Here is a 25,653-nt window from a genome sequence, read left to right on the forward strand (position 1 = left end):
AGTTCGAAAGCATATCAAAGTGCAAGTAGATAAATAGGTACCGCTCCGGCGGGAAGGTAAACGGCGTTTCCGTGCGCTGCTCTGGTTCACCAGAAGCAGCTTAGTCATGCTGGCCACATGACCCGGAAGCTGTCTGCGGACCAACGCCAGCTCCCTCGGCCAGTAAAGCGAGATGAGCGCCGCAACCCCAGAGTTGGCCACAACTGGACCTAATGGTCAGGGGTCCCTTTACCTTTTACCCATCATTTATGATAACTGGCTATACTGGCAAAGGCGAATGGGAGTTGAGTCCACAGTATTTACAGTGGAGCACATTGGCCATCCCTGATGTAAGAGCTGGGAAAATATAAAGGAACCAAGTTTTGACTCGAATCTGCAAACTGAAAATTCTATTGTTTTCAGTCCCTGTTAGTGAATTGAATCAGCCTATTGAACGTAGGTGTTTGTCAGAATAGATACACAGCTCATATTAAGTATAACATTGCTTTTTCTCTAGTAAAAGTTTCCCCTTTGTTGTGTGTGCACATGTTCACGGCTTCTATAGCTGAAACTCAAAAATAATTTTTCTTAATTCGCAGAAGAGCAGCAGAAAACCAGTTAGTCCAAACTGCAGCAGTCAATCCATATGAAGAAGTTGGAAAAGACAATCACGCATTTGGATCTGAAACAGCATTCTAAGACGGAAACCAGAAAAGCTAATATATGTCTTATTTATCACTGTGTGCCAATGCCAGCAATACAACACACGGAACTGTATTGCTTCGGATTGTGTTTAAAAAAACATAAAGGCTCTGTGTATGCAGAGGCAGATGGACAGAGCACATCTGAGCACCTAGTGCAGAACTGATTGCTGGTGTTCACATTTAGGCAGAATTAATCACCTGTTTTCAGCAGAGAAGGCATGAACCAGAGACCTACCCTTCCAGGCCCAATGGACAAATGAGCTACTCAGCCCCTCCAACAAGTAATAGGCACCCACAACGCTTATAATACCAACCATCACTTCAGCATTGCACATGTGGCTCTTGCTCCAGGATATCTGAGTGCGACATCCTGAAATCCGGTCCTAGAAACCAGAAGGGCAGGATTCTTGATCAAGGCAAAACAGCCACACACATAAGTTATCAGGGCCCAGCTATGGGAGACAGTCAATCTGTAATTAGATGTCTTGTCTCTTCAGATGTTTGCAAAAATAACAGCGCATGCCCTTTCCCCTGATAATAATCTCCCTGCCCCTCATTGGGAGTGGCCATTTGCCCCAGTAAGGAACCCTTATGGGCATGGTTGCAAACAGGGGGAAACATCTTGAAATATTGCTGAGAACCTGCCATTCATCTAGGTATGTCTCCATTCTAAACTCTTGTTTTCAACAGTCTTCCATGAGTTTTTATCCAAACCAAATGCTGATATAGTGGATGTCGGTATAAGACAGTCAACCAGGTAGCAAGCTTGAAAGGTCTTTTGTTTTTATAAAAGCCATTGGAGCCAGTTATGTGTTAACCTTGAAGCACTTATTTTTATTTTTATTTTAAATCCAATTGTAAGAACTGTTTTCCTTTTATTCTAATATCCACAGCTGCAGAGATTTGGTTTTAGCTTAACTAGAGACATGGGTATGAAAAAGTCCAAAAGAACACCAGTAAAGATTTTTCTAAGATTATCTCACATCTTGGGTAACCATTGCAAAACTGTATAGATCAGGAGTAATAGATTCATGATACAATAATCTGATTCTTGTGCACAAGCAGATGTCTCTAACTAAATGTTACTGCTATTTAGAGATGGGAAGGCCTGGAACACCCCCCCCCCCCTGGGAAAAACCAGGTTTTCCCACGTTTTTCCCCAAAGCCGTTTCCCCCCTGGAAAAAATGGGGGGAAAGTGTGTGGAATATTCAAACTATATCAAACTATTATTTTCAATTTTTCTGCGAAAAACTGGTTTTGGGGGAAAACGAGGGGATGCGGGGGGACTCGGGGCTGTTGTTTTTTTTTTTTCAATTTTTCCAGTTTTTTTCCAGGCCTTCCCATCTCTACTGCTATATGCAAACTGCATTCTACTACAGATCCTCAGCAGTCTTTAGAACTTATAACAAAGCTGTAATCTGAAGAAGAAAAACAACCCATGAACATTTAAATAAAAATTCAATATGTGTTTCTCATGCCATTTCTTTTATTCATCTTTTAGCCGTTTCACTGGTTTAATAAATCATTGGGGTAAGAGTTTCCAAACCAGATTTTAGAGATGGCATTAGCGCAAGGGCTCACAAAAGAAAAGGCTGGACAATCCTTCAGTGCTTGTCATCTTCTCTGTGTGGTTCAATGAGAGAAAGCAGATGGCAAAATGTGGGACGTTTTTCAGGCAGCTGTATGAAAAGGAGAAACCAACCAACTCAGTGCTTGCCATTGATTGGTGGCCATTATTACTATTATTACTATGATGATGATTAACAAATACAAAACACACAAAATCAACATGTAACAATAATTAAAACTAACATACAATAAAACAGTACAGCAAGCAGAAGAAATTGGAGTAAAAGATCTCCTCTAGCTGTGTAACAAAACCATGGACATAACTGGGGCACCACCATCACCGAGAAGGCCTTGCCTTATATCACCACCCCATGTGTCATACCCACTTGGGGACCAAAAGGAGCTCCTCCAGCCATCGCAAGGCCTTGGCTAGTAGGAACCTTAATATGTGGGGAACATTCCGTGCCATAGCATGAAGAACTTTGGAAGGTCATCTACATTTCATTTATTGTTTCGTCTTTGGAAACTTTTGTCAAACAAGCTCCTCTTTGAGCACGTGATGTTCCTTGCTCATCCTCATAGCACTGGTCTATCTAGCCCAGTATTGTGTACTCTGACTGAGAATGGGTCTCCAAGGTCTTAGGCAGAGGTCTTCCCAATCCAAAAGCTTGAGAGCTTTCATCTAAGAGGATATCGGGGATTAAACCTGAGATGTTTTACATGCCTTCTGAACCTGAACCATCTCCAGTGCCCAGCACAAATGTGACCAGTCTGAACAGTACCTAAAGACAGGTGCCATAATAATAAAACATGGAGTGTATTTTTGGATCAGTACCTTTAAATAGTGCCTATGGCAGTACCACAGACTCATAAACTTTTGGAGCGGTGTTAAAACTTTATTTTAAAAATGGGGTCAGATGTGAAATGAAGAGTACACAGCTACTGATGCACTTAAGAATAAGGTTGACTAAATCAAAAGAGGTACACAAACACATTTACTTTTTTTTCAGGCGTGCTAGGTACAAAAATAGGACTACAGCTTTATTTTTCTACACCACAGCCTTCCTGTTTAAAAAGTCAAAGAAGCTTGTGTGTGTGTGTGTGTGTTTGTGTGCTTTCCAGGGAAGGTAATGCTTCTCTTATTAATTTAAGCAAATCCTTTGACAAAATAATGCTTTTATGAAAACCATAATCTTCAAGATTCCGTCCAGTTCTGATGTATTATCATTTAAAGTCAGGCACCATAGTCCAAACCACTGCACACACGTGGGACTCCTACACACTTAGTCTTCTCACTACAATGGAGTGACAAGTTCTGTGCTTCTGCGGAGTTTGTCCTCTCCCATTAAAATAATAATAAGTGAGCCTTTACTGACAAGAGAAGGTCCAGGAGCAACCAGAGGCCTACAGCTGCAAAAGACAGCAATAGCAGAGAAGGGGGGGGGGAGTAAAATCACTTTTCTTTTTCAGCCTCAAGTGAACTAGGACACATACCTCATTCCAGCAGCTGTACATTATTTGATAGATTGCCTGGGAAGCCAACTGCGGGCGATAAAGCCGATAGCCAAGGCAAACCTTTTCGATCACTTGCATGTTGTCATAGTGTTCATAGGGTTGCTTCCCCAGAGTGAACACCTCCCACATTAAAATTCCTGTAGACATGTCCACAGAGTGGAGGAAAACAAGGTATTATAATGGTACATAAAACCCAGAAGGACATTAAAAAATAAAAAAAGGTTGCTTCCGGGCCATCTGTTCATTGAGCATTCATGTGGATTTGTTGGCACTAAGTTTGCAGGCAGGTTAAGAAGACGTCTGCTGTTTGTTGAGGTTCCATTCTGATTTGTTTGCAGGGATGTTAGATGATGATGCATCAGGCAATCATCATCTCCCACTTTTCACTGCGTTTCCCCCCATCGCTTTCCTTATTGCGGAATGTCGTATTTTGGTAATGCAAGACCATTCAATCAACTTCAATTGTGCAACCTGAATTTGCAAGGTGTGGGAATAAATCCCACCCCCAAAACAGCAACAGCCCGGAAGCATCCTTATTTGTGTGACAGTTATTTCTGGATACAGGAGCATCATATTCTGCATAAGATGCCCATTATTTATTTTAATTCCATTCATGGATCATTTCTCATAAAATATCCCAAAGCTATTTCAAGTAAAAACATGATGAAAGACCAGCTGTATACTGAATTGCCTCTGCTGTTTAAAAACCCACAGCCTGTCTTGCTAATATAAGTGTTTCTAACTTGTTTTCGTTCCGTCATGCATTTTTTGTGCCACCAAGCTACTTCTCTTTGACTTCACAGCTACCTTCTTTTTTTAAAAAAAGTGCACTTGAAATATCCACAAGCCAAAAAAAAGGAGCATGTCAGTCTCTGTGTGAACTGCTGGCAGCTGGTCCAAATGGACAGGATGTGGAAAGGTGTGGCACAGTACAAATCAGCAACTGATAAAAAGCATCATTGTACTAGTTGCTGCCACTCCTGAGAGGTATCCTTTCCTCTGCTTTTTGTTTAGTGCTGCTATGGCTCGGCAGAAGCGGTATCTAGATTTGATCATCTATCTGACTGCATATTTTTTAAAGACTGCTGAATTTCCAAAAGTGCGTTAACGCCCACGTTTTGATTGCTTTGGGACACTGAGCTATTTAATGAGGAAATAATGCCAAGCTGGAGAGAAAAAGAAAGAGAACAAAGAGCTGTCCATGCATTTGGAAATTTATTTCCTATATGGCAAAGAAAGGCCATGCAATATAGACCTTCACAATCTGGGCATAATCCAACAGGGATGTGTCCTGCACAAGTCCTATTGGTTTCACTAGAAGAATTCCTTAAAGGTAAAGGTACCCCTGCCCGTATGGGCCAGTCTTGACAGACTCTAGGGTTGTGCGCTCATCTCACTCTAGAGGCCGGGAGCCAGCGCTGTCCGCAGACACTTCCGGGTCATTATTCCTTAGGGTGCATTATATCATCACTCTGTGCCTGATCAGTCACAGGTCCATCCATTTATTTAGATAAAGAACATCTAAGGGCTTTTCTTCACTTCATGTAGCATTTTCAATAGTTGCATTACACACTCACCAAAGGCCCACACGTCAGATTTGCTGCTGAACTTGGTATAATGAAAAACCTCCGGTGCTGACCACTTCACAGGAAATTTAGTTCCTAAGGAACTCACATACTGGTCATCAAGCACATATCTATAAGGCAAGATTCACTTTTTAGGCTTCACGGAACAAAATGAAGGATGTGTCCGAGTGACACCTCAGTTGAACCTACTCTGCTTGAGATGTCTGCCAAAAACAACCAGATGGTAATACCCAACGACAGGCCTATAAGTAACCCATAACTAACTGAGATCCATTCATGTCAATAGGTTCACTCTGAGTAAAACTGAGCTGGCTACAACCCAGTAATACAAATATCAAAATATAAAAAACCCATCTATCCGTTTTTTGTAGAAGCTGGTTTGGACATGGAATGTGCACTGAAAATTCACAACAACCTTCTGGCAAATGTAATGTATGTTTCTTATAAGCAATATCAATATGAAAACTTCCCAAGATCTCTTAGATGACCACTAGCTTGAGGCTAGTTTAGGGATGAACAAATCCCCCCCCCCCGCCTTGCCTCCCAATAATTTATAGCTCACTATGAAGCAGAGATGTTTCTATTTTTAAAAAAATCCATCTCAAAATAGTATTTTAAAATGTATTAATATTTTAAGAAGATTCAATCCATATTTGATACATAAGCCAGGAGTGGGATGAGGATTGCCAAAACATCGTTCAGGCAATCTCTGTATGAAGACAGACACCCCCCCCCCAACAACCCTGAGGGGTGTGTGCACTAAACACTCCATTACTTCAAGAAGCAGTGGAGAAAGCAGCTTCTTTTAAAACAAACAAACAACCTCAAAACCTTGATTTAGCTGCTGTCTGTGATGCTGGTAGCAGTAACACAACTCTGATCTTAGCAGCCCGGCCATGAGTTTCTTAACCCAGAATGACTTGACTGCAGTTTAGTTCCAGATTGTTTGAGAAGGAAAATGTGGTGCCTCTTGGGTTCTCATGAGAACTGCCATTTTTGAATGTCTCATTAATGTGTGTGTTTTTAATCAGCATTATAATGTTTTCCCCCATTGACGCTAAAGATTGAGACTTACCTTGTCATTCCAAAGTCGGACACCTTCACTGTAAGATCAGTATCAACCAGGCAATTTCTAGCAGCCTTTGCAGAGAGCACAAAAAACAAAATCAGCTTAGAAACAGATGTGATGCTGATCAGTGCTGTGAATCTCCTAAATCACCCCCCCACCTCCCAAAAAATCCACACCCATTCCAAGTTCTGCTTTCCAAGAACTTACCAAATCTCGGTGTATAAACTGATGTTCCTCAAGGAAAGCCATTGCTTCACAAACATGGTAGCACATCTCCATCAGTTGAAAGGGATTCAGCTCTTTGCCATGGGCTTTTAAGTAACTAAGCAAGCAGCCATTAGCCATGTATTCGGCCACTATGTAGATGGGATAGGTCTTTGTGCAAACACCATACAATTTAACAAGTTTGGGGTGATTCAGTTTCCTAAAACGAAGGACTGGATTTTAACACTTATATAAACATACAGGGGGCACTTGCATGCACCTCCAGAAACCCATGCAATTATTGTCTATTCTCAGTCCCCCCCCCCCCCAGAAGCTACATAAAGACATAATAATTAATAACACAGTATAACAGCTGAGCAATACTAGTTGGATCAAAAATATAGTCAAGGAAGGCTTGAGATGGCTAGTGCTTCAATAGGGATTCCAGTGCAAATATAAAACCCATATTGACCAGATCATCCATCATATGCATCACAAATGTTTCTCATCTAAAGAAACACTAATCAAACAATATTGTAAATAACTGACAAAAATGCTTCTTGATACTAAAGGCATTGATAGGGCAGACAAAACCTATGGTTATATTAGTTATGTAAAGGTAAAGGGACCCCTGACCGTTAGGTCCAGTTGCGGACGACTCTGGGGTTGCGGTGCTCATCTCGCTTTATTGGCTGCTGGAGCCGGTGTACAGCTTCCGGATCATGTGGCCAGCATGACTAAGCCACTTCTGGTGAACCAGAGCAGTGCACGGAAACGCCATTTACCTTACCGCCGAAGTGGTACCTGTTTATCTACTTGCACTTTGACGTGCTTTCGAACTGCTAGGTTGGCAGGAGCAGGGACCGAGCAACGGGAGCTTACCCCATCACAGGGATTCGAACCGCCGACCTTCTGATCAGCAAGCCCTAGGCTCTGTGGTTTAGACCACAGCAAATCATATAATTTTATAGTTGGAAGGGCCAAGAAGGTGATCTAATCCAATGCCCTGCAATGCAGTAACATGGGACTCAAACCCATAACCCAGAGATTAAGAGTCTCATGTTCTGTTGACTGAGCTGAAGTTGAAATTATTGCATGAACGATACGGATGCTATGTCTACAGTTGTCAAAAAGTTTAAACAATACCCTTTGGAATATTTAACAGAGGCAATTAAAAATTAGGGAAAGGGTGCGTAAACACTTCACTCTGCCCCCGAGAGCTGCATATTGCCTGTCCCTTTTGTTTATTGAATTATTGCAAATGTTTTTATATCACCGTTCAACAAAGGTTCCCAGGGCAGTTTACATAAAAGGAAGTGGAGGAAAAATCTTAAAATACAGAAGACAAAACCTAAAAGGCTTCAATATCTCAAAAGCCAAATCAATACAATAAGCAGGGCTCACATTAAGGCTGAAAGGCTTGGAAGAACAGGGCGCTCTTTGCCTGGTGCCAAAATGACAACAAAATAGGTAGAATTTTGTGGAGAGAACAGGTGCCACCACTGAGAAGGCCCTCACTGTGGCTGCCACCTGCATTGCCTCAGACAGGGCTGATACTGACTGTCAGAATGATCTCTATTGCAGTTCCTAATGTATAGGTAGGCACATATGGACTTAGTGTCACTTAGGGAAAACCCTTGCTTACATCATGGTTTCAGCTTCTTCCAAGAATTCGTCTTCAGACATTGACCCTTCCTTGATCATTTTAACAGCAACGTATTTCTTTTTCCACTTTCCCACCTGCACCACTCCAAACTGACCACTCCCTATTTCCTTCAGCAAGACAATATCTTCACGCTTTAGCTCCCAGGGGCCTAAGTTTGATAGAAAGAGTTGTTATATTAGATCATATATATGTTGTTGTTTTTTGGTGTGGGGGTTTTTTGCTGTTGGAGAAGGGTTTCCTGGAAAAACTATTACTAATTTCCTACCACAGTCAAAAACGGCTTTCCCCTACCTTTCCCCAAAGGTGCCGTGGATGGAACTTTGTTTGCTTTCGTGGACACTGCATGTCGAAGTCTTGTAACTATACCTAGAAATTAAGTTCGCCAAATAAGGTAAATTTGCAGAGAAAGGGAACCTGTATCTTAAGACCTGCATGAGAGGCACTGCTGAACGTTCCATCTATAATCATGGCACACTCCATGGCAACTCATAACAGGGTCTTCTCAGTTCTGAGACCCTGGATATGGAAATACGTCTGTCCCCTTTGTTGATGTCTTCTCAACTTCTCTTAAAGAGGTGTCCATTTTGTAGCTCAGTGGTAGAGAGCATCTGCTTTGAATGTAGAAATCCCAGGTTCAACCCCTGGCATTTCTAAGTAGGGCTAGACTCCCAACTTCATTGTCCCTGACCACTGGCGGTGCTGACTGGGACTAGTTGGAGCTGAGGTCCAGTAATCTCTGGTAGGCCACAGATTCCTGATCCCTGATTTATGGGAATAAACATGACCTACTTCCAAGGGGGAAAAATATTTACTGTGACTAAAATATGCAGATAATTGGAGAAATCAAAAGCTGCTGTCAAATATAGTTAATGTTCTTTGTCTACTTTTGCCTGGATCTGTAATAGTTATTATCATTTATAGATATAAAGGTAAAGGACCCCTGCATGGTTAAGTCCAGTCAAAGGCGACTATGGGGTTGCGGTGCTCATCCCGCTTTCGGGTCATGTGGCCAGCATGACTAAACTGCTTCTGGTGCAACGGAACACCGTGACAGAAGCCAGAGCGCACGGAAACGCCATTTACCTTTGAGCCACAGCAGTACCTATTTATCTACTCACACTGGTATGCTTTCGAACTGCTAGATTAACAGAAGCTGGGACAGAGCAATGGGAGCTCACACTGTCATGGGGATTCGAACTGCCGACCTTCGGATCAGCAAGCCCAAAAGGCTCAGTGGTTTAGATCACAGCGCCACCCGCTCCCCTTATCATTTACACAGCACTTGAAGATGCTGGATCTTTCCATAATAAAAGAAAACAAATAAATAATTAACAATTTGCTGTCCTTTCTTGAAATTCAACATTAGCTGCCAGGAAGCAGCAACTGCACTGCCCAATGATAGGACCAGCAATGGTAAGCCTTAGTAGAATCTTCTCAGGCCGAAATTCTATGCCCAGTTTGCCTTGGAGTGAGCCTCACTGAACACAATGGGACTTACCTCTGAGTAAACATGTTTAGGCACTGCCAGTATTGCCATTAGGAAACTGAGGCTAAGAGAGAGCAGTTTGTGTATAAGTCTATCTAGCTAGTCAGAGAATGAAGTAAGATGAAGACTGGGAATTCCCAGCTCACACACTTAGACTACAATCACAAATACAGTGGTGCCTCGCAAGACGAAATTAATTCGTTCTGCGAGTTTTTTCGTCTTGTGAATTTTTCATCTTGCGAAGCACGGTTTCCCATAGGAAATACATTGACGGTTTCCCATAGGAATGCATTAACAGTTTTAAGAAAAAGGCGCAAGACGTTTTCGTCTTGCGAAGCAAGCCCATAGGGAAATCCGTCTTGCGAAGCAACTCAAAAAACAAAAAACTCTTTCGTCTTGCGAGTTTTTCGTCTTGCGAGGCATTCGTCTTGCGAGGTACCACTGTACACCTAGCAGGGAGTAAGACCCATTGAACACAATTGAACTTACTACAGAGTAGACATGTGTAGGATTGTACTAAAAGCAAACACACAAATAGGGAAATTGACATTCATGAACACAATGCAAATCATGAAATGATAAAGTGATTTACCTGCTGAATTGTGCTGATGATAACGAATAAGCTCAGGAACTGAATCAAAACAGTAATTCTCAGCCAGGTAAAACTGTTTTTTGTTGTTTACATTGACATGGTAGTGTTTAACGATTCCTTTTTTATCTCTGGAAAAAATGAAGACAAACCATTCCAGCTAGCATAAGGAAAAGGAGAGGAATATCTTAGAGGAGGGGTTTTTCAAAGCCCACTTGGGGGGGGGTGGCTAAACATTATTGAGGCCCACCAGTCACAAAGTGGTTTTAGACAGAGATAGAGCTAGACATAATCACCTGGCTATTACAGACATCACTCACTACTGATAACTAATCCCTTTGGTAACAGCTAAATTATTTGCTACGGCAATTCCCTTGTGGCAGAGTTCTATACAGTAGTTTAGCTTTCCTCAAGTTAAGTCTAGACATTGGTTCTGGAGGTATCATGACCTGGGCTGAATCTAGACATATATAAAAAAACACTGTGAGAATGCTTTTTTAAAAATTGAATTTCCCATTAGCTCACCATCTCCATCTAGTGTCACATTTGTATAATACACTTAAAACACACTTTAAATGTTCTATTTGCAGCTGTATAGCTGAGTCTTCAGCCTCTCTTTTCTTTTAGCAGAATTTACTGATCCAAAGGCTCTAAGTAGAGAGCGCAATCTGTTTTATATTTCCCCCTTCCTTCTGTGTCTCCAAGTGTTTCTGCTCATCTCCTGTAATTTCTTCTCCTTTCATGTGTGTAACTTTTATTTGCCACAAACTGTCAGTTCCTATCATACCTCCTAATTTCTCTCTCCACTTCCCACTCTCTCTGCCTGTTTCCCCATGAGCTTTAGTATAGACAAGCACGTAGCACTGAAACCAGCCTTCAGAATAGGGACACTTCAATTTGAATTATATATGAACACAGATGCAATCTGAATCCAGAAAAAGCAAGTGTACAGATTGGTTAGGGTATACATTATATTGGAGGGGTATATTATATATACCTTGCCTACTTACCTGCAAGTCATGCTGAGTACAGATACAGTGTATTTTCCTGCATGGCTGGAATTACGAACCATGTAAGCCCCATCCTTCCCCTTTTAATAAAAACCAGAAGAGAACCTTTGTAGTAGTTGAGAGGGCGGATGCTCTGTTGGTTTCATAAAATGTGAAGCTTGTTTCATTGATATACACTCGTACCTTGGTTCTCGAACGCCTTGGTACTCGTATGTTTTGGCTCCCGAACGCCAAAAACCGGAAAGGAAGTGTTCCGGTTTCTGAACGTTTTTCGGAAGCCGAACGTCTGACGGGGCTTCCGCTTGTGTGCAGGAAGCTCCTGCAGCCAACCGGAAGCCGCGCCTTGGTTTTTTAACGTTTCAGGAGTCGAACAGACTTCCAGAACGGATTACGTTTGAGAACCAAGGCACGACTGTATTAGAGATGTTCTAAAACTGCATCAAACTATGCTTTTGTATATCTCCTTGCCAATCACCAAGGGTCAGTGCAAGCAAACCATACGTAAGGACGGACATCACCAACACACTGAGAGGCAGCTGACATGCTTATGTACATTGTTCACCCTAGGTAAAGGTAAAGGTACCCCTGCCCGTACGGGCCAGTCTTGACAGACTCTAGGGTTGTGCGCCCATCTCAGTCAAAGAGGCCGGGGGCCAGCGCTGTCCAAAGACACTTCCGGGTCACGTGGCCAGTGTGACATCACTGCTCTGGTGAGCCAGAGCCGCACACGGAAACGCCGTTTACCTTCCCGCTAGTAAGCGGTCCCTATTTATCTACTTGCACCCAGGGGTGCTTTCGAACTGCTAGGTTGGCAGGCGCTGGGACCGAACAGCAGGAGCGCACCCCGCCGCGGGGATTTGAACCGCCGACCTTTCGATCGGCAAGCCCTAGGCACTGAGGCTTTAACCCACAGCGCCACCCGCGTCCCCATTGTTCACCCTACACACATATAAAAAAATAAAAATAAAAGTTCTGAAAATGCTTTTTTAAAAAGCGTTTTTAAAAATACACTGAATTTTCCATTAGTCTCACCATCGCCATCTAGTGTCACATTGTATTTTGCACTTAAAACGTTTTATTTGCAGCTGTATAGCTGAGTCCCGTGACTCCTTAATTTGCACCAGAAAAAAAATATTGAGGGGGGTAGGCACAGAATGGAAGACATTAATTGGGAGGAGGGCTGGAAAGATCTTAGCCCCCTGAAAAAGAAATAATAGCATAGCCGCCCGTCCTAAACACATTTCCTCTGAATTCAGTTTGTGATCTAATTATAATGTTTATGCGGAAGAGTTCATTTTCTTCAGGTACTCGCTGGGGTCCATTAATGGAGAGGCGGGGGGGGAGTCATGAGTGTTCAACTCCCTCTTGATGCCCTCAAATTTTAAAGTTAACACTAAATGAATATTTTGAGTTGGCATCTCTTCCACTACAGTTTTCTAATTCCAGGAGTGTCAGCGCCATTAAGTAGACTTGTTTTACTCTCATTGTGAACAGGCAGGTGTGTGGCAGTGATGGGGGTTCTGATTGGGAGCACAGCCTGATCTAGCCTGGCCTCTCTACATCTGCCGTCAGAAGAATTAGCTATGCAGTGTGAAGCTGCACAACAAACGGCCGTGTATAGTTTGGCCCTCGATAGCTGCCTTGAGTATCATCAGGGGGAAAGGTGGGGTATAAAATATATAATAGCAGCAGCAGCAGCAGCAGCAGCAGCAGCAGCAGCAGCAGCACATAAGAAGGCAGCAATTTCGGTTCCAACCTCAACTTTGGCACAATCAGTGATGTTTCCGTTCTGCTGAAGTTCTGTTTCTGCCAAATACTACATTATCTATCTCACTGCATGCATAATATAAATCATTCTTTTCATATGCTATGGATTTAATGTAAACAATGACATAATTGTTTCCATGCCATTCACTTTGATGTAAAGGAAATGTTGAAACTCTGTATAAAGAAAGTCATTAATGGCGTATTAGGTAAAGGTAAAGGTACCCCTGCCCGTACGGGCCAGTCTTGACAGACTCTAGGGTTGTGCGCCCATCTCACTCAAGAGGCCGGGGGCCAGCGCTGTCCGGAGACACTTCCGGGTCACGTGGCCAGCGTGACATCGCTGCTCTGGCAATACATCGCTGCTCTGGCAATGGTATATTGGTTGTAGGCTATATCTATATCTATATCATCTATATCTATATCTATATCTATATCTATATCTATATCTATATCTATATATAAATGTTGTGAGCGAATACCAATTGTATTCACTGGATTGATTTTCATTCCAGATCTGGGATAAAAATGTGAAGAACGGCAATTTCCACTTCCGTTTCTGATTTCTCTGACACTCCCAGCCTGCACTATTTCAAAGGAAGGAAGCGAATGCTTGCAGCTAAAGGCAATGCATAAACCTAATAAATGTGTAGGAATTTTTAAACACTACCTTCTGCTGCAGCAACTGTTCTGCCTGGGCCCTTGAGAGTTTACCAGCATACCAACTGCAACAAAAGAAATTGCTAACATATTACATTCACAGCACACAATTATTCTGTAATTGCATTATTATGGAGTAACACTTTCATTATTTGAACGAGGATTGGAGAATCTCTCCCGCACAATGAGCATGCCATGATTTTGGAATAAGGTTATCTGATAAATCACTTAAAGAATACGTTCATGTTGTTAAGCATCCCATGGGACAGGTTAAAAAGTTCTGAAACTCACTTTTAAAACCCTCACATATTTACTAAGCAGTGGCTGCCACATGCAGTTTCTAAGTAAATACTTCTGTGAAACCTTTAAAGGCTTAAACTCCCTTGAAAATGAATTTTCAATTACTACTGTAGCATGGATGATTGCTGCCCCATTTATTTAATGCTGGTACCACAACACACACACACACCGCAGAGAACATATGTATACATCGTTTCCCCCCACCCCAAATGCTTCACGAACATTATCTCATAAACCCTTACAATAGACTTCTTCCTAATTGCTGAAAAGTGCCTCAGCAGTCCTTACAACAGAGTATTGCTATCTACATGTTGCAAATGTTCAGATGAGATGGGGAAATGACAGCTTTTCTAGCACCACCTAAAAAGATTGTGCCTGGTCTGGGGTGTGTGGGGGTGTAATGGGAGATTTGAAACGGCCTTTAGATGGAGGAGGAAGAGTGGGATGCAAACACAACAAACAGTAATAATGTTTGCACAGACAGAAGCATGGGGAAGCTGGCAGTAGCAGTAGTGCTGTGTATATCAGTGCCAGCAGGATAGGGCATTTATATCTCTGCTTGCCTATCCTGTAGTAAAGGTCTTTCTCCACTGAATACTTAAACTAATGCATTGTGCACCGCCATCCCAATGATCAACCACACCCAATATCCGCCTCACTCATTATTAGCAATGCTTTCCTCCTCTTCAGTTGATGACGCTTTAGCTGTATCGACACTTCTTCTGTGAATGCAAAAAAGGCACCATGAGTTCTCCATTTACTCCCCCGGTTGTCAGGAGAACTGCAACACTGATATTAATCTACACCTAGGCAATAGTGATCCAGAAAGACCACAATCTGACTCAGAATAGAGTCTGTTTCCTATGTTCCTCACTGAATTTGAGGGAGTTGAACAACATCTGTAGGAGCACAGCTAGTCACTCCTGATTTCACAGAATAAATATATGGATTCTCTCGTTGGTATATTCAGCATAGAATATGGAAGTCAAAATGGATGGATTGTGATTTACCCTGGTTTTTCAGTGGCCTGGGATACCTCCTTCAAATAGGCACAGGGTGCAAAGCCCTCATTTCTGCAAATGAAAAATACAAAAAAAAAAGTTATTTTTTAAAACCTACATGAAGCACTTGGAAGGAAGACAATGAACAATAAAACGAAACAAATAGAGACCAGGTGACATGAAGTTGCCATGTGTTTCTGTTGGTACTGCATGATAATTGGTGCCTTCCATCCATGTGGGATCAGGGGCAGCAATGTGGTTGGTGGATAGTCATGGTGTTGCTAGTGTCTTTGTGGAAGCGGGTATCATAATTGGTTTATTACCTCTTTATTATGATTGGGCTTTTCACATTGCTGCTGGGACAACATCCATGTAAACTCTGGCATAACAGCAGATTACTCCACTGGCTGATAGGACTGCACAAGTCAAAGTATGTGCAGCCAGCTAACCTCTCTGGCTCTTGCAATTTTTCCAGTCTCAGAGAACTCCAATTCTTATACAAGCACTTCCCATGTTGTAGATGTAAGTGGATCATATGCACAAGTACTCATCACGGTTATTCATAAATAACATTTATGCTGTTTGTATGACAGCATACATATGGTTTCTCCCCATTTTATCCTCACAGAAACCCTGTGAGGTGGATTAGCTGAGAAGGACTTTGAATGAACCAAAGTCTCATGGAGCTTCTAGGCTGAGATTTGAACCTAATCCAAGACCATCAACCGTCCATGGAAACATACTCAGTTCATGCACCATCTGAATTGATCATTAGACAAGCTTTAAACAAAATAACACAGTGGGTTTGTTTGTTAAACTGGGGTAATTCTTCGTTAGAATTCTTCTGAGTACATCGGCTAACAGAATATGAAAACTATACCTCAGTAATAAGGAAATCTCTCTAAACAATGCAGAGGAAACTTACCCGTCCAAATCCTTCACGAGCCACCAATCAGGAGCCTCATCGTTCATGACATAATATTTATTGTTTCTCACAAGAGGAACATCAGAGTTTCCTTTTGGCTCATAATTATAAATAGCTACTGCTTCTTTCAGAAATGACTTGTCAAGCGTTTGACCTGGAGGTTGATGGTCGTACTCATTGTTCTGAAAGCCGGTAACATAAGATATGCCACACAGAGAATTTAGAAAAAAAATCATTGCCGTTTCAACAACAACAAATAATTACACAGCACTATTCAAGTGTCCAGTGTACTTTACAAGCGTAACCTCATTAATCCTTAAACTGTGGCTAAGGAAGTTCTTTTATCAACATGAACAGAAAAATCAGTATCTGTAATTTGTACAATTATAAGATGCCAACGAACTATGAACTAATCACTGACCTACAGCACCCTCCCCCACTCCTGTGTCTGCCCACAGCTGCATGTGGCCATTGGGAGTAAAAATGCTGCCCACTTCTGAACAATTTGGGACAAAGTTATCATGAATGGTCCATGTACAGTGGTGCCTCGCAAGATGAAATTAATTCGTTCTGCTAGTTTTTTTCGTTCTATGGGTTTTTCCGTCTTGCGAAGCACTACTGTGTATTGACGGTTTCCCGTAGGAATGCATTGGCGGTTTTAAAAAAAAGGCGCAAGACGTTTCGTCTTGCGAAGCAAGCCCATAGGGAAATCCGTCTTGCGAAGCAACTCAGAAAATGAAAACCTCTTTCGTCTTGTGAGTTTTTCGTCTTCCGAGGCATTCGTCTTGCGAGGTACCACTGTATATGCAAAGAGAGTGCTAGGGATGAGAGTCACAAACAACTACAGTGGTACCTCGCAAGACGAATGCCTCGCAAGACGCATGCCTATTCCTGGTGTGTTCTGATGTCTGAATAGCTTGGTCCAATCCCTTACAAATTTTGAGAAGATGACCCTACATGAATATCCTTCACTGTTTACGTGATTAAAAAAGTCTACTCTTTCCATCTGTTCCAAGAGAAATATGAGGCAAGGGCCCCTCTCCTTTCAAACAATTCCACATTGTTCCTCCTAATGGAAGCAGAATATCTAGAGTATAAACAACCCATATTCACTTTATTAAAGCAAAGCTTTATTCACCTGTGCTCCTGGTACCGGTGGAAGCGGTTTCACTGCACTGCTTGCACTGTGAAGAATGTAATCTATAGCAAGAATTAAGGGGGGAAAGGCTGGGTGAAATTAATGCCCTGAATCTCCACTGACAAGCAGACTTTGGAAAACCCTTATCTGGAAGCTTTGTTTATTACCATAGGAGTGATGGACTAAGCCAGAGTGGGCTGCATTGTTCCCTCATTACCTTCTGAGAGCAAAATCTGGTTGAAAACAGACTGTGGGGTTACAATGTGGACCTTGGTCAAATCCATTTATATTCCTACATTCCAAGCAAGCACGGTATAAACATGCTTCTTTAAAAGCCTGAACTGTTTGAAAAAGGCAGTATATCAACTACATGATGCTGAAAACCTCGGAGTCTAAAGGGTGGTTGGGAAAAGCTCCTTCCTGCTCATCTAACTGTACAAATTAACTGGCAAACAAAACAGTGATGTTTTGTGCCGAGAACTCAGGCGGAGAGCAATATTTGCATGCAGATAGTTTGTTTTGGAAATACTTCAGCTCACTGACATTTGCAGCTTTGTAAAAACAACAGGGCATTGCTTATTTCTTTTCCAGCAAATTTGCTGTGGTTCCCCCCTCACTGTTGGGATAGGCTCAGTCTGAGCAGTACGACTTCCATCTGCAAGTGGGTTGCTCTTCTTCAAATAAGCACATATGGTAGGGCAGGCATCCCCAAACGTGGCCCTCCAGCTATTTTTGGGACTACAGTTCCCATCATCCCTGACCACTGGTCCTGTTAGCTAGGGATGATGGGGGTTGTAGTCCCAAAACAGCTGGAAGGCCGAGTTTGGGGGTGCCTGTGGTAGGGGAAAAGCTAGGCTGGAACGCTCCCCTCCAATATGCCAGTTTTCTATATGGACGGATTTGATTGATTGATTGATTGACTGAATGAATGTATGGAGCAGGAGCATCCAATCATGTAAACCCCCACCTGCAATCTGAAATTATACACCCCAGATACAGAGGGCGGTACAGTATTTAACCAAGTTATACTCAGAGCAGACCTACTGAAATTAATGGTGCTAACTTAGTCATACTAAAAGGCCCAGGACCGCAATACCTTAAGGACCATCTCTCCCCATACAAACTGACCTAGACCCAGCACTTGTCATCTAATAATAATAATAATAATAATTCATTTATACCCCGCCCATCTGGCTGGGTTTCCCCAGCCATTCTGGGCAGCTCCCAACAGAATTAAAAGCACAATAAAACATCAAACTTTAAAAACCTCCCTAAACAGGGCTGCCTTCAGATGTCTTCTAAAAGTCAGGTAGTTGTTTATTTCCTTGACAACTGATGGGAGGGTGTTCCACAGGGCGGGTGCCACTACCAAGAAGGCCCTTCTCTGTGTCCCCTCTCCCTGAGAGGTTCGGAGGGTGGCAACATGAGAAAGGACCTTTTCTACGGTGGCTTCCTGGGGCCATTGGGACTGTTATGACTTTTTTTCTGTGACTGTTTTATTGTTTCTTATTATTGCATTATGTCAATTATGTTTTTAATGTTGTACACAGTCCTTGGGTCTTTGCATGAAAGGGTGGAATATAAATTGAATAAATAATAGATCATAATAATTTCAGTGGGCTACACTGAGTTGAATGTCACCCATAATAATTACTCACACCATGCATTTAAATCACTAGGACAATACTTTAAACACTTATGGTGGTTTTCCTCAAAGAATTATCGGAGCTGTGGTTTGCTAAGGATGCTGAGGGCTGTTAAGGAAACCTCTATTCCACTCCAAGAACTACAATTCCCAGAGTGCTTTAACAGTCAGTCACTCTTCACGTGGGCTTACTGTTACTGACATCTTTGTTGCTTTTATTGCAAAAGTGTGGTTTTGGTCTGTATACTCCATTGTGATATTTTATATGAAAGGGCAGTTTGTAAAAAAAAAGAAAGAAATGCAAATGCCTAGGAGAATAAAAATTAAATAAATAATATTGGAAAGGGCACAAAAAGCCTCAAAATTCCATTGTACGAATGATAGAAAGAGATAAAACAACACATTACACTTTCCCCAGATTATGCATCCAGGAGCCGCTTTGCAGGTTTGATTGCAGCACAGGAACTTCCCGTTGGAATAGAATCTGCTGTGGTACTTGTTTAGTAAATCTGTATTGCCCAGAATCTCTGGAAAGCATAGAAAACAGAGGAGGTGGGGGGTGGCAGGGGAGAGAGAGGAAGAGACTGAAAATGTTTCTGCTATAAAACAATATAGACCAATAGCTCAGATGTAGGGCCAATTCACATGGACAAGGTGCGAATGCTGAGAATATGGACTGAGGTCAGGGCTGGCCCTGCCATTAGGCAGATGAGGCAAAAGCCTCAGCAAGCAAATGTTCAGAGATGGAAACCAGTGGTGAGGTCATAGTGGATAGGGCTGTGGTTGCCCCAGGGCCTAGCCTGCACCTCCTAGGTTGCTACACTCAGAAACAGTGGAAGATGTTGTCCTGCTGCAAGTCTTGAAGTAAGATGCAGCTGGGGGTCTGGTCAACCTTTGCTCATGGAACAGAAGGGACTCCATTTTGGTTTTCGGCTGAGGCTGCACAATATTGTGGACCAGCCCTGACTGCGTGTATCAGTGCAGTGATAACTGTACTAACAGTTTAGAAATGGTTAACACTGCACTTCTATACACGTTCTGCTCAAAAGGAAGCTTCAATGGGACTTATTCCCAGGTCAGCAGATACGGGATTGTAGCTTTAGCCTCTGGCTCAGAGCTCCCGAGTCCTCTATTACTTTAAAGCATTTATATGCCACTTTACATCACCTTAAATTTCAAGGTAATGTACAGCATAAACATAAAATAAGACACTAAAACAAAAGTAAAAGCAACAGATAAAATCCGACTTCTTTTTATATATATATACTGCACATACTGAACTTCAACCTGAGCTGGAATTCCTCATTCTCTTGCATGAAGGGGGCAGTTTTGCACACATAGGGAGACGCCTTATTTACGTGTGTGTGTGTCTGTGTGTGTGCCTTCCAACGAGCCTTTGCTTCAGGATGAGAACAGAAATCACACGGCGGCAGCAGGAGGCCCCATTAGCTAAAGTGGTGCTTCAGGTCAAGAACAGTTTCAGGTTAAGAACGAACCTCCGGAACGAATTAAATTCTTAACCCGAGGCACGACTGTATTTGGATTGGAAATCCTTTCAGGTTAGCTGTGAAACGTTAAATAGTCCTCAGAGTCTGATGAAACAGCTTGTTACCTTTATGCAAAGCTTCCAGCCATCGGCTCCGGCTCTCTTCGTTTGCCGAGAAAACATACAGGAGGCCACCTTTGTACACAATCTATGCATAGGAGGAAACAGTTTTGGTGTTACTGAGCACTAAAATAAACAATGCACTGCTGGCCTGCCAGATGCTGGTGTATTTCATGCGTGATATGGGTGAAACCAGTATAATTTCAGACACTGCCATGTGCAGAGAGTTATAAATTACAGTGCATGGCGGGGGAGGTAGATGAATTAATTCAAGCTGTGCATACAACAGATTTGAATGTGTATATTTGGGAAATCAGTCTGAGCTGGGTTTAGATCTGAATCCAGAATCAATATCAGCAAAAAAATAAAAAAAATAAAATGATAAGACACAATAGGAAAAATATTATCGGCACAAAAATTCAAATAAAACAAAAACATGTCACCAAAAAGCAGTGTTACACTCAGCATTTATCATAATAACAGCAGAAGTGAGTTTAAAACCGCTCCCTGTGCCTCAAAATCTCTTTCAAAGCATACTTCGCAGCAAAGTGTTATCTGGGTAGGAACAAGACAGGCCACTGCCCTAGAAAGAGTGTTCCAAATATAGAAGTTCTGTGGAAACCAAATAATTCATCTCCTAGATGATGTTAACTTTTTGGTCATTTCCTCCGAATCACAAGTCACAAGCAGTGCAAGGTTCCAGGTGCTTGCCCTCAGTTCAGTTTCTCCCGACTGAGGGAAAACGGAGACTGTGGTGTTTTTAGGATGTATGGTTTATTTATACATATATACACAACCTGAGCCTACAATGGAAGGGCTAACGGCATTAACACCCCAAGAAGGTCTTTCTTCCTCCTCGGATTCAAACAGGAATCAGGCATGACTCTGTCTCTCCCAATTGCCCAGCCTGCTGCCTTCTCCTTCTCCTTTCTAGCTCTCTCTTTTCCAACTCCCAGCACTGGCCTTTGCCTACCAGTGAGTTGAAGGAAGATGGCCCACCTATTTGTTATCCAGCACAGAGCCACTTCTTTTGTTACCTCATTGGCCCATACTTAGGGGGCCATTACCTCACTAGGAAGCTAGCCTGGCTATTCCAGGAATTGAATCCCTGCTGGACTCAGGAATTAAAGGGGCTCAGGCGTACAGTCTACCCACCCTAAACTCATAACAACACACTTGCCAAACATCTGATAAAGGCTTCCTTTCAGTGTTGCTACATTTGAGTTATTGGAGGAGATGTTTTTTCAAGATATCTGAACAAGTATACCAAGCCACTGAAGGAGGTCTTTTGGCTGAAATGTCTTGGGCCACCAGTACATATTCAACAACATGCTGAGGCAGGGTTTTCTCTTTTTGGAGGGCATTCAAACTATAGGCACCATCCAGCAAAATATGAATTCACTACCGAAAATATTTTATTGTGTACAGTTTTACCTGGAAGGGATACTGCCGCTCTGGCGGGGCTGGTTCATCTAGATTCACTTCCTCTGCACATCGAATTTTCTTAATTTCTATTGACCCTTTTCTGGTTCCTTTTTTCTAAGAACATAAAAGGAAGAAGAGTTTGAAGAGTTTGGATTTGATATCCCGCTTTATCACTACCCGAAGGAGTCTCAAAGCGGCTAACATTCTCCTTTCCCTTCCTCCCCCACGGCAAACACTCTGTGAGGTGAGTGGGGCTGAGAGACTTCAAAGAAGTGTGACTAGCCCAAGGTCACCCAGCAGCTGCATGTGGAGGAGCGGAGACGCGAACCCGGTTCACCAGATTACGAGACCACAGCTCTTAACCACTACACCATACTGGCTCTCGAAGTAGGGAAGTAGGGAGAAAGTTTCCAACACCCATAAGAAGGAATACATAACATGAAAAGGCGTTAGCCAGAGGTTGAATACCCAAGAATCTCTTACCCGCTTAACACTGCATTCTAAGAAATTATTTCTCACCTCTTTGTCATATTCATAGTAGGAAAGGCTTGTTTTCGTAAGAACAAAGAGTCGTTCTTTGTAATTATTTGGAGATATTTTTTTCTTTTGCTGAGACTTCTTCATCAGCAACTCTTCTAGAATGATTCTGTTCTCCATGGTTTCCATTTTACGGTCACTAAAAGAGCAGGAAATGTTCCAAGTTAGAGAGCACCAATTAACCAACTGCAAAACTGAATCAAATTTGCAATTAAAATAATTCAATGTCAAATTTGAGTCTAGAACATAGCCCTTGATACATATTATTTACCTACTCTCAAAATAAACAGCAACATAGAAACATTAGTTCCTTTGACTAAAATATAATGCTGGTAAATAGTCCCATTTATTCCAGTGGATCTTGACTTTCAAATAGGCACATTTATAAATATAACCCAAGCAAAATTATGTGCAAGATGGCAATTCTGAAGCAAAAAATCCAACGAATTAAAATGAGCAACAAAAGGAAACATTGGTATATTTCCTAGATTGTACAGACCTAAAGAACGCTCCCAGGCTTAATCCGCAAATATCACTGGAAATGTCAAAAACGTAAGTTGCACTTATTTTAAAAAGGTCATATGCGTACAGGAATACTAAAAGGCAGTAGAATTCATTATGTGATACCATAATTTGCACAAAATACTAATACTAATAAAATAAAATAAGAAGAAATGAGGCTTACCTCAACAATGCACTTCCTACAGAGACAATATTCCTCTTCTCATGATGGATTCAAGAGGAACTATCCTTCTCATTGCTTCTTTTACATATTTACCAAATATAGGAATGTCTTTCAGATGTTATTTGCATACAACTCATATTGTCCAACATCCTCTTTCCCAGTTATAACACACCTGTCTCTTGTTAGTTCGTCCATTTTTTATACTAAGAAAAATATTTTCCAATGAATTGTTTGGGGTACGTTTTCACAAAGCGACACAACTGGAGTTTTTACTGCTTGTCTTCCACTGTGGAAATGAATGCCCTACCGGTGCAAATGTGATAGTCTCTCCCCCCCCCCCGCCCCCCGCAATCTAGATAATTGAAGTTAGGACTGATGCACCAGACAACACTCTCCCCATTTTGATTTTCACATGTGTAGTGCTTTTAAGGAAGATTGAACTGTTTCCTAGGTATAAATATTAATTATGAGAATTATTTTTAAAAAAATTACACTCATTGATCTTTCTTTTGTTTCTCCTTCCTACTTCTCTGCTATCTTTCTTCTAGGGCACTTCCACAATAGCTGTCAAGCGTCCCTTATTTGGCAGGACAGTCCCTTATCCCAGTGCCATGTCCCGCTGCTGTCCCTTATTGATTATGTCCCTTAAATTTCCCGGGTTTCAAAGGAAGCAGCTCCTCTCCCTCCCTCCCTGCCAGCCAGGGAGGAGGGAGGCTACAACTATGTTACTTGGCTGTGTTGCTCACCCAATAAGAAGTCTAAGAACGACTGGGGGGTGGAGTTTGCATGACTTGTGCTGATCAAATCGGCTGCATTGCCTGGGAACTCGCCTTTGCTCAGCGCTTCCCAGCGGAGAGGTGACGGTGTTTTTTCTTGAGGCTTGAGGCTTCGTTTGGCTGCTGGCTGGGCTTTCTGCCTTTGGCTCAGAGGGGCTCAGAAGTTGAACATACCTGTGCCCGGAAAATCCCTTATTTTGGCTGCTGATCCCTTATTTTCGAGGCTGCTGGTCCCTTATTTTCAAATCTGTAAGTTGACAGCTATGCACTTCCACACAGCTGTTTATTCTGGATGTGGTGCTGCTCAGGCATGCATGTTTTGTGTTGCATCCACACAACACCATCCTCATCAAAATGGCACCCCATATTTCCCCGTTTAATCCAGTTTGATCCAGGCTTCCCAGAAAACCTGATTGGGGGGGGACACCCCACACTTAGGAGGAATGGTAAATTTGGTTTAAATTGGAAGGAGTGGGGAATACAAGGTGGCATTTTGATTAAGAATGTACCATGTGGACGCTGGAAAAAATTCCACTCATGAGCAGCACTAAATTCACAAATTAGCTCATTCCAGCTTCTGTCTCATTTTGTAGTTCTTGGAGTTTCCATAGTTCTAAAGACCTCATTTCCTCTTGTACCCTGTTGCACTTCCTTTCCTCCAAGCAACCAGGATGCAGCTTTCCTCTGTTGGGTTATTTTGAAATCAGATACCGCTTCTGAACTGTTATAAGGAAAAACTGCTCTGGGAACAGTTTTTTTCTTTTAACAAAAGTAATTTTGCACAAATACTACTACACAGTAAGTATGTGGTATGTTAAAAATAAATACCGTATTTGTCGCCCCATAGGACGCACTTTTCCCCCTCCAAAAATGAAGGGGAAATGTGTGTGCGTCCTATGGGGCGAATGCAGGCTTTCGCTGAAGCCTGGAGAGCACCGACCCCTCTCGCTCTCCAGGCTTCGCACAGATCTCCACAAGCCGTGGGAGCCCGCGCCGGGCTCCCACAGCTTGCGAAGAGTTGCCTGCATGCTGAAGCCTGGGCGCGCTGAGCTAAGCACGCCCAGACTTCGAGCAGCACCCGGCTCCCACGGCTTGCGGAGAGTTGCCTGTTCTGGGGGCTGGGGTCGGGGGAAGCTCGGGGGGGGGGAATAATTCCCCCCCTTATTTCCCCCCCAAAAAACTAGGTGCGCCTTATGGGACGGTGCGTCCTATAGGGCGAAAAATATGGTAAATCTCACCCCATGGCAAATGTAAAATGTGAAAACTTTGCAGAGGTGAAGTCACCGTATTGTTAACTTACAGTGTTATGGCATACATACCTATTCAGAAGCAAATATTTGTGTTTAATGGAGCTTACTCCCAAATGGGTGTAGTGGGTGTAGGCTTGCAGTCATCAAACCAGATTAAGATTGGAGCTGTACTACCCTGTACTACCCCACCCTGGCCTGATCCTTGATACAGTGGTACCTCGGGTTAAATATGCTTCAGGTTACATATGCTTCAGGTTACAGACTCCGCTAACCCAGAAATAGTGCTTCAGGTTAAGAACTGTTTCAGGATGAGAACAGAAATTGTGCTCTGGTGGCACGGCAGCAGCAGGAGGCCCCATAGGCTAAAGTGGTGCTTCAGGTTAAGAACAGTTTCAGGTTATGTATGGACCTCCGGAACGAATTAAGTACTTAACCCGAGGTACCACTGTAGTACAAAGATGCACCACTATGGTTAATGGCAGTTACTGGAAGAATAAGAAATCCAGATAACAAACTTTTTTATTACAAAATAATGGAAATGGTTTGTTGAATATTTATAGAAA

General features: G+C 42.4%; 2 protein-coding genes across 6 annotated transcripts in view; one reads left to right on the forward strand and one right to left on the reverse strand.

Moving 5' to 3' along the window:
• The window catches only part of ACE2 (angiotensin converting enzyme 2), a 174,988-nt gene extending 172,824 nt beyond the window's left edge, over positions 1 to 2,164 (forward strand). For all 3 annotated transcript variants that reach the window (XM_083438964.1, XM_083438963.1, XM_083438965.1), the window contains one exon: positions 579 to 2,164. In XM_083438964.1, the coding sequence (XP_083295090.1) occupies positions 579 to 678 (100 nt within the window). In that variant the 3' untranslated portion in view covers positions 679 to 2,164. The remainder of the gene's footprint in view (positions 1 to 578) is intronic.
• Positions 2,153 to 25,251, reverse strand: BMX (BMX non-receptor tyrosine kinase). Of its 3 annotated transcripts, none has more exons than XM_083438968.1 (19): positions 25,160 to 25,251; positions 22,362 to 22,518; positions 21,852 to 21,956; positions 20,424 to 20,505; positions 19,219 to 19,338; positions 17,167 to 17,228; positions 16,029 to 16,210; positions 15,113 to 15,175; positions 14,762 to 14,824; positions 13,813 to 13,867; positions 11,379 to 11,458; positions 10,372 to 10,499; positions 8,585 to 8,659; positions 8,273 to 8,441; positions 6,631 to 6,847; positions 6,430 to 6,494; positions 5,346 to 5,464; positions 3,748 to 3,905; positions 2,153 to 2,363 (listed from the first exon to the last, which is right to left on the reverse strand). In XM_083438968.1, exons 2-19 carry the CDS (start codon positions 22,506 to 22,508, stop codon positions 2,289 to 2,291), a joined length of 1,965 nt encoding a protein of 654 aa, XP_083295094.1. In that variant the 5' UTR covers positions 22,509 to 22,518; positions 25,160 to 25,251; the 3' UTR covers positions 2,153 to 2,288. The 3 variants fall into 3 exon arrangements, with proteins under 3 accessions (XP_083295094.1, XP_083295092.1, XP_083295093.1); XM_083438966.1 differs by lacking the exon at positions 25,160 to 25,251 and adding an exon at positions 23,237 to 23,358; XM_083438967.1 differs by lacking the exon at positions 25,160 to 25,251 and adding an exon at positions 23,065 to 23,358.
• Positions 25,252 to 25,653: the final 402 nt, after the last annotated feature.

This window comes from Podarcis tiliguerta (assembly GCF_965153285.1).
Source record: "Podarcis tiliguerta genome assembly, chromosome: 4".
NCBI lineage: Eukaryota > Metazoa > Chordata > Lepidosauria > Squamata > Lacertidae > Podarcis > Podarcis tiliguerta.

What these genes read in the sequence shown, in the direction of transcription:
- BMX (XM_083438966.1), bottom strand. Translation starts at nt 23,259, where the DNA reads ATGGACGAACTAACAAGAGACAG. An exon ending in GAAAGCATTGCTAATAATGA is followed by an intron (nt 13,868 to 14,761) that starts GTGAGGCGGATA and finishes CTTTTGTTGCAG; the next exon opens with TTGGTATGCTGGTAAACTCT. An exon ending in GAAGAAGCTGAAACCATGAT is followed by an intron (nt 6,848 to 8,272) that starts GTAAGCAAGGGT and finishes CCTTCGTTTTAG; the next exon opens with GAAACTGAATCACCCCAAAC.